The 9,521-nt window shown below is 39.3% G+C and overlaps 1 protein-coding gene across 1 annotated transcript in view; it reads right to left on the reverse strand.

Annotated features, from left to right (window-relative positions):
- LOC135213652 (uncharacterized) overlaps positions 1–8,831 on the reverse strand; it is an 81,837-nt gene extending 73,006 nt beyond the window's left edge. The window contains exon 1 of the mRNA XM_064247693.1: positions 6,634–8,831. Coding sequence (XP_064103763.1) covers positions 6,634–7,758 — 1,125 coding nt within the window. The 5' untranslated portion in view covers positions 7,759–8,831. The remainder of the gene's footprint in view (positions 1–6,633) is intronic.
- Positions 8,832–9,521: the final 690 nt, after the last annotated feature.

The raw sequence follows: 9,521 nt of genomic DNA on the forward strand, positions 1-9,521 counted from the left end.
AAACCATTTAAAAGCAAAACAGCAGTTAGAATAAGTAACAGCAAAACAATCTTTTTTTAACTACCAATTTTGTTACTAGGTTTTGAGGTGTTGGAGACTTGCCTTGTTTACAGTAAGAATGGATTTGTACGATTGTTCTGCTGTTACCTGTCAGTGCCGTCAGTGTACCTCATGCGGTGCACTGTAAGTGTTAAGGTTCTTGCTGCGTGTCTTCGGCCCTAGATGCAACCCTTTCGTTCCTTATACTGTACCTTCTTTCATATTCTCTTTCTTCCATCTTACTTTCTCTTAAAAATTGATTCGCAGTGGAACACCGAAGTTTTCCTCCTGTTACACCTTTCAAACTCTTTACCATCTAATTTCCGTTCCAGCGCTGAGTGACCCCATAGGTCCCCGTGCTTGGCCTGTGGTCTAAATTCTATATTCAATGTAATCAATAGGCAATGATTCAGGAAAGAAGGAACTCATATTCGATTCCAGTTTATAGAAGACATTTCCAAAACATCCTTGAGCCTTCCTTCCTTTTGATCATTCATGTTCATAGGCGCGGGCACCTACGAAGGTAGTGTCTCGTATTGTACAGATTCGGCAAGGGCAAATTTGGACAATTGCTCGATGTTTTGAAACCGATCATTCAAGTTACAACTATACAACTACCCCGTTGCAGAAGGACGCTCACCTGTGCTGGAAGCATCGATTAAAAAGCAATCAAAGTAAGCATGTGTGGTGTGTGTGTGTGTGTGTGTGCAATGTCAAGTAATTGCAAGTGCAAAAATAACTGTTTCTACTGTTAATCTTACTCTAAAATGAATCCAAAGTTGAAGAGAATCGAATTCTTTTACGGGAGAAGGAAATGCAAATGGCCGCCACAAGGAAAAAAGAGAGAACGTTGACGAAATATTCCCACTTTTCCGGAGCGAAGACTGATGCAGTGGGTAACCTACTTCCCCCATGTAGCCCAGGCCCGAAGAAAACAAAAACAGAAAAGAGAGAGAAGAGAGATGGTGCCTAACCACAAAGGTTATACAAATCGGGAAAACAGGACCGGTTCAGGAGGAGAATTCCAAAGCTTTCAATAGAGAAAAAGTCACTGACCTGTCTAATCAGTTGATTCAGAAATATGAGAGGGATTCGTTCGCATAAAAGCATAAGAAATAACCACAGATACTGAAATGTTTAAGATCAAATTAAACAAAGAATAAGTATAGAGAAATATCTACAACAGCATTGACTCTCACTGTGCAAAATTTCATGCGCGTATTTTCCTGCCGTCCAACGTCAAAGCAACTATTTAAATTTGCCTAAAAAATGATCGAAATAATGCTGGTAAAATTCCAGCTTTCAAGGCAAACAAGATGAAGGGGGAGCTATAAACACCACCCATTGAAAAGCCTTTCAAATAATTTCATTACAAATTATTTCATATACTTTAAAGAAACAATTGCTCAAACGAAATTTTGTCCCCAGAGAGGGACGAGTGCTACGCGATAACATACAAAAAGTAACAATACTCTCGGTTATCGCCTCCCACATGCAGATATATCTTGAAACAATGAATACAGATACCACCTTTCCACTTGCAGTGATGTACAAAGCTTTACTTTAAACTTAGGTTACGTCATAATATTTCCACACACATACGAACACAAGTATACACACAGAAACACACACCCGCAACGCACTCACACACATTATATATTATTAATTAAGTATATATATATATATATATATATATACCTATATATATATATATATATTATACTATTATAATATATATGTATATATATTATATTATATTGATACTATATATATAACTATATTAATATATATATATAATAGATACTATACATAAGAGATAAGAAGGTATTAACTGCAGTACAGTAATGTTCCCCTTATTTCTGATTTAGCAGACCACACCTACAATTGGTATACCATCTTCCCACTGATACAGACCTCGGTGTTTTCCACTCCTCTACTTGAACTCTTTTCATAAGAATAGGGTTTGGTTTTCCTGATTCTCTTCTTCTATATCCCTTTTTTTAATGTAAGAGAAATCAGCTGTCCTTCCCGTAAAAAGTATCAAATGTTCGTCTCGCGCTCTTTTCTAAGAAACTGTCAGCAGGAAATATATTTCTCTTCGGTCCATTGGACCTTACGACAGACTGCAACCATTCATTACACTTCTCGATCGAATTATCACGTCCCGTAATTCGGAATGGCTCTATCAATCGCAATGAGTTTAAGACTCCAGGCAATTATCATTTCAGCAAAGAATTAATGCAGAGATAGAAAGGAACGGAATAAGAAAAAGACAGACGGGCAACCGAACTGAGAATATGTGCAAAACGGGTTCGAATTGTTCCTGGAAAAACGGAGTCAAGCATAACTTGACGAACACCCGGTCGGTGTTCCTGGCCCAGGCTCTGAATTCGGCCCAAAAGGCGACAGGCTTTTCTGACTTGAGAAATAGTGATTTGGCAGCCTTATTCGCTCAAACGATTTGCCTAGCAAATAGAGCGCGCAACACATATTCTGGGTGTGAAAGGAAATAAACGCGTTCTCAATTTTAACAATAGACGGCGTTTTCTGACGTCAAGCACAGTGGATGGTGATCAGTTGGGGGAGGAACGTTTGACAAAATGTGTCAGAGTTCTTATGAGTAGTTGTATACATTTAGCGAACATATATATATACATACATATATATATATATATATATATATATATATATATATACATATATAAATATATATATATATATATATATATATATATATATATATATATATATATATATATATCTATATATATATATATATATATATAACGAGAGAGAGAGAGAGCTAACCCACTAATATATATTTACCATACCTTTGGAAAACTTGCGCCTAAAGGTTATTACATTTGATATTTGGTGGGAGCACTTATCCCATGTAGTAATTCCTCTTTGGTGTAAGTTATTCCAAAGTTACAGCGAATTCCATTTAAATGCGGTTATACTTATGACTATATTATGAAGATATATATATATATATATATATATATATATATATATATTATATATATATATATATATGTGTGTGTGTGTGTGTGTGTGTGTGTGTGTGTGTGTGTATGAATAGACATATATTTATATATATATATATATATATATATATATATATATATATATATATATATATATATATATATATATATATATATATATATATATATATATTTATATATATATCCCTATAAGTATGCAAGTATTTCTGTGTATGCATTTAACTTTAAAAGAAAAATATACTACACGGCCAGAGGTAATATCTATACATATATCAGTGCTAATAAAATCCGAGTGAATAGTGTTTGTCTTCCCAGGGTGACTGTGGGGGAAGACGTGACACAGCCACCCACCCCTGCAAACCGGTTTGTCCACCCCATGTTTGTCCGGCCCGGGTGGGGCAAGAACCTCCGCACGAGCCACTTGACCCCGTAGCTAAACTTTTATGAAGAAAGGTGGAATAATCCCTCTTCAGTGATGCTTCTCTTTTTTTCACATACTATGTGAAACGTGAGGATATACATCTTCCTCTCTCTCTTTTTGTCTTAGACGACTTCCAAGGATGACTATTTTTTTGCGCGGGAAACCTTAAGCACAATAATTATGCTTCGGCAAGTCATCTTTAGCTAAACCTGTTACAAAATGAGCCCTATATCAGGAACTGTATTTACTAAAAACCTTGACATTTTATGGTTTTATCAAAGAGATTAATATATATATATATATATATATATATATATATATATATATATATATATGTATATATATATATATATATATATATATATATATATACATATACATATTATATATATATATATTATATATATATACATACACATATATATATGTATATAATATATATATTATAATATAGGATATAATTATATATACATATATTATATATATATATATATTAATTATATATATATATATATATATATATAGATATATATTACATACATATTATATATATATAATATATATATAATATATCTATTATATATATATATATATTTATACATGCATATATATACATATATGTTTACACATACATATATATATATACATATATATATAAACGTATGCATTAAGTTACAAAATGTCCATTAATATCCAATTCACTCTACCTTGGAGTTAATATATTTTCATATATGTTAACCGAAGAGGAATTTTTAGTTGATAATAATTTCGTCCTCTCGTGGATTCGAACCAGCGCACGGAGAAGAAATGAGGACTACAGCGACCTTGTCACTGAAGTCCTGATTTCTCCTCTGTGCGCTGGTTCGAATCCACGAGAGGACGAAATTATTATCAACTAAAAAATCCTCCTCAGTTAACATATGTGAAAATATATTAATTCCGAGGTAGCGAACTGGATATTAAAGGACATTTGTTGCTTGATGCATGTATTATGAATCACGGTGATGTGATCAAAACTCAAAGGTATATACGTATATATATATATATAGATATATATAATATATATATATTATATATATATATATATATATATATATATATATATATAGTACATATACATTAAATATCTACGTAACCAAAATCCTTTCTTTGGATTTTTCTCACTTAAACTGTGGGTACACTCTGTCCCAAGCGAAGCCAAGCAGGGATTTCCCCTGGGATTTCCATGGCAATATTCGACAACGTGTGGATGATACAGAGATAACCTCACATGTAATTATTGAGGAGTGGTATTTTATAAAACGATATAAAAGTCGCACAAACGCTCAGATATAGGAAGATCCGTTCAGCCGCCCAACCTGTTCTTAAGCAACCCTTCATCAGATGACCCTAAATAAACCGTTAACCGTCAGCCAACGTTACTCGCACCTAGTACTAGGATCTTGAACAAGTATCAGAGGATCTAGTGCCCGGCCTCTTCTCTTGAGCCTTCTGTCCTCTGAGACCTCTTGATGACTTCTTTTCCTGAATACGAACCCGAGGAGCAAAGCCTGCCCTTGCCTATAGAACTTCAGCACCCACCAGGAGGTGAATAAATGTTCGGTTTTCACGGGCTGATGGTCAGTCACACTTCCTTCCTGCGCTCTGAAGGGAGCTAGAAAGTCAGCCCACCCCCCCATCCCTCTCTCTCTCTCTCTTTTCTAAAAATGCTGGTGCTTAAGTCTCTTCTGAAAATGCTGGTACTTAAGTTAGCAAATGGTTTTACTCTATTACAGTCTTGGAAGGGATTAAAATCTGTCTCGTTTTGGGAAATCCAGCATTCACGCGAGCAGGATTTTGGATCTTTCTTTTAAACTAAACTACGAGATTCTGCACTTCCAGGAAGAACTGCTTCCAGATGATCGTGAGATTATGAAAACGGTCTGTTTAATCTTATCAGGATATAAGTAAACAGAAATTGCCTGCTGGCGACAATTAAATGGAGATCATGTAACTCCCCAGTCTCCTTTTCTATATTATTATGTATATAGAAATATAAAAACATTTTGTGTCGCCGTGTATGGTCAGAAATCATCGTCAACTTTCAACTAGCAGTTTCATCAGTGGGTGTTTTGTATTTCGAAGAGCGAACAACAAGGTCTCATTTAAAGTTTGTAAAACCTCACCTTCTTTGCAGTTCCCTGCTCATGATGTGATGTGTGTGAGAAGGAAAGCATCGAGTATGCTCTCTCGACAGCACTATTTGTACAGGATGCCTGCGCTCATGAGTCGTGACATTATTTTGTTCAAGGATATCTGAACTTGGTCACGTCAGACAATACAGAGATCATTAGCTAATGTCACTAGTTAATGTTGTTATAACTCAAAATTATTAAACCTTTTCCAACAGCCAATTCTTTTATATGTCGCCCAGCAAAAACGAAAGAAAGAAGTGCTTGGTTTAATTCAGGCGAGCGTAATCGTATCTGGAAGGGGCGTGGGTGGGAGATCTGACAGAAATTCCTTGAGACATTCCTCAGAAATACTACCTTTAATGACGATGTCTAATGTTTTCCAAAGGTGGTGACAAATCACTTGAATAACCTCGAAATATAAGTTTTTACCACACACAACACACACACACACACACACACACAGAGAGAGAGAGAGAGAGAGAAGAGAGAGAGAGAGAGAGAGAGAGAGAGAGAGAGAGTTCTTTCAATGACCAACTGAGGCTCGTGTTATGAAAATTTTCTGAGTATGCACTATATTTATACACTCGTATGCCTTAGTTTATTATTATTATTGTATGGGTGACAGGCCTGACTGAAGTGTCCAAAGAATAGAATACCCATAGCAAAAAAGAAAAAAGAATGGTTAAAATGAATGCAAATAAAAACATTTTGCTCAACTCTATGCCTAAGACAAAATCAATAAACAGCAGATCGATCAGTTGCAGTTCCCCAAACACTTGAAAGAAGCTTTATACCCTTCACTTGTCATTAAAATCTCAGACAGCCTACATATACATATACTATGTATATGTACTATATACTATGTGCGAGCCGTTGCGTATTGTGGGTATGTAGGTGAACGATTTTTGTGAAAACAAGGTGTATCATTTATGCAAGACTTCACGAACTACTGCACAACTGAAGTGTCTTCTACAGTCTTGAAACAACTTACTTTCAAGATGCGCTGGTCTGATGTGAAAGTGGCAATGCCCGCGCGCACGCGGTTCTTGACTCCTCTGACAGTTCCTTTGTAGCTCTTGATCGTCGACTCCTGCTGGGGAGAAAAGATGTCCCGAAGGCCTGCGAAACCATGTCCGGCTTCGTCGTCGCGACACTCAAAGAGCGACCGAGCATCGTCCATGCGCACTGGAGCCATTTGGGGAGGGGGGGGTTGCTGCTGTCGCCAGCTCTCAAAGGACACGGGCGAGGATCGAGCGGCGGAATCGACTTCCTCCTCGAATAGTGAGAGAGAAGAGGGGAAGTTGGTGGAGGAGGAGCGCGACAAGGTGGGACTCGCAGGACACGACCGACGGTGGGGATGGCGGCTGGATGACCACTGAGCTTGGCTGCCCGCCCTGCCTAACACAGCATCCCCCGGACGACCTTGCTGGGCCCTTCTCTGTTGCAGTTCCGTCCATTTCTCTCGAATCTCGCTCAGCAGAGCTTCGGGCAAGTTTCCTTTGCCGCCGGAGGAAGGGCGCGAGGACGATGACCTCAGAGCGCTCCGCGACAATAAGTGGTTGCTGGGTTTCTTCGGGTGGAAGGCGTCTGGTAAGGAGTCGTTGGACAGATTGCTCTCGCTGTCTGAATCGGATGAATTACGATGGCGCAAAGGTTGGCATCGAACTGCATTTTTGGAAATGGGAGGGGGCGTGTCGTGCTCAGAACTCACGCCGGAATCGCCAACCTCTGAAGGTGAAGAATGCCTGCTGTGCTGACGAAGGTGTTCGGGAGAGGAGCTTCGTTGCCACGGGTTCTCAGCCTCCCTACTACGGGGGGGAGTCGCTGCCGACATCGACGATCGCGAGCGATGCCTCATCAAGTGGCGGTTAGAGGACTCGGTCCCCTCCTCCAGTAGAGTTTGATGCCCCCCACTGGGCATACGATTCAGCTGCTCTCTGACGACCGCCCCCTCTGCTAAAGTGCCCATGGCTGCGTCAAGAACTCTCGTATGATTTCGTTCCTGGGGAAACTTGCCCTTCGATTCGTGAAAGGGGGCGGGAACAGAGAGGGTCCTCGCTGTCAATCCAACCAAAGGTCCACCTGCTTGGTACTGTTGTACTCGACGGGAAGGCATGACTGAGGAGCTATGCCCCACTTTGCTGTAGCCAAGAGACTTGAATTGTTCCACTCATTAACTTGACGATTGAAAGGTTTATGACAAACAAAAAATGACTTTCGCGTTACGGTTCTGACAAGAATTTTTCCCTGCAACGGGAGAGTAAAAGACCCTATTCACGGTTGTCAACATTCACTTAGACAAATATTTTTTTTCTAATGAAATTCTCCACGCACGTTTCGACTTTCACACAGTGCCAATATCTTTTGATTTCCCGAAACAGCAATCAGAATCACATTGATTGTTTCAAAGAGCACTGGAAATACGTAATTCCCCAAGCTATATGGTCACACGATTGAATATGTAAGGCACACAGGGAAACATCGTTAAAACTTGATGAAGTCTTTCACATTTCCGAACGGCATCAGATCCCGACGAGCTCTCGGAGACTCCCTTAGCACTTAACTAACAGTAACTTGGCCGAGGCACTTTCCAAGTTTCCACAGTCATCCATCCACCCGACAGCCATAAAGTAACGTCTACGTCACTCCCTTTCCAGTTCATTGTCGCCACATCCACAACCAATCTATATTTCCAGTTACCTGTCGTATGCCATTAATATGTATGCTTCTATACATAGGCTTATGATAACATTGTGGTGTAAGAGTCGATGTGGCCGCAGTAGAAAAGCAAGAAATGAAATTTAGTCAACTGTCATCGAGCGTCTGGCAACTCCGTCTAGCGCAACAGGTGCTCACAACTCAAGCAAGGCAGAGGTGAATTAGCGGTACTAAACTCTTGCGGGCTAACGATGTTCCACTCACGTTGAATTCTTTCATATAAACGTCTGAAAATTCCCATTCGATAGAATTCATTTGCCGGAACAGTCCAGTCGCTAGAAACGGCCTATTTTAGCAATTGGCAATTGCTACCTTTACTACGAAACCCTTTCAATCTCAGCGAGAGAGAAAATAACCGAGTATGTAGCCGCTTATTGCCATAACCTGAAAATCTCCTTGACTGAATTTGCAAAGCAAAGAGAGGACCTAATACTGATCTCTCGCGACGTCGGGGCTTCGTGCGTGTTAGATACCGATCAGTCGAATGAATAGTTGTCAATAATCACACATAAAGAGCCCGTTATCAGCTCAAAACCGCATCTCTTCCCAATGGGTCTGACTCATCCACATTATCGTCCTTCCGTTATGCATACATCTGTCACATTTTGTATTCCTTGAGCGCGTCATAACTCTATGGCTGCTCTTAAGGGATGACTGATTATTAACGACGAATCTCACTGAGTTGCGTCTGCGATTTTCAAAGATAATGGAGTCTCTCATCAACCGTTAGACCTAACACGACTACTCTCCTAAATATACATGTACTAGAGCTGTGCTCAGTCAGCGTGAATTACATTTTGCCACATTCTCTCTCTCTCTCTCTCTCTCTCTCTCTCTCTCTCTCTCCATAGTTTTGATTTAGTTCCATTTTTTGTCTTGTCGGCAGACGCCATTTCTTCCTCGCCGACGTTGAGTGCCGGAGGGTGATAGCGGGAAGTAATTGGTCTTCCTACAAACAGATACAACCTCGCATTTTATTATCTTTTTAATCTGGCCATCGCGCACGAGCCCCGTAACTTAAAACAAGTTTCCCACAACCGCCACGTGATCTAATTCTCATTTACGGCAATCAGAAATACATTTCTAAAAACAGTAAAGAATTCATCTCTCTCTCTCTCTCTCTCTCTCTCTCTCTCTCTCTCTCTCTCTTTAACCTGGGTA

The sequence above is a fragment of the Macrobrachium nipponense genome, chromosome 43 (assembly GCF_015104395.2).
Source record: "Macrobrachium nipponense isolate FS-2020 chromosome 43, ASM1510439v2, whole genome shotgun sequence".
In the NCBI taxonomy this organism is placed as follows: Eukaryota; Metazoa; Arthropoda; class Malacostraca; order Decapoda; family Palaemonidae; genus Macrobrachium; species Macrobrachium nipponense.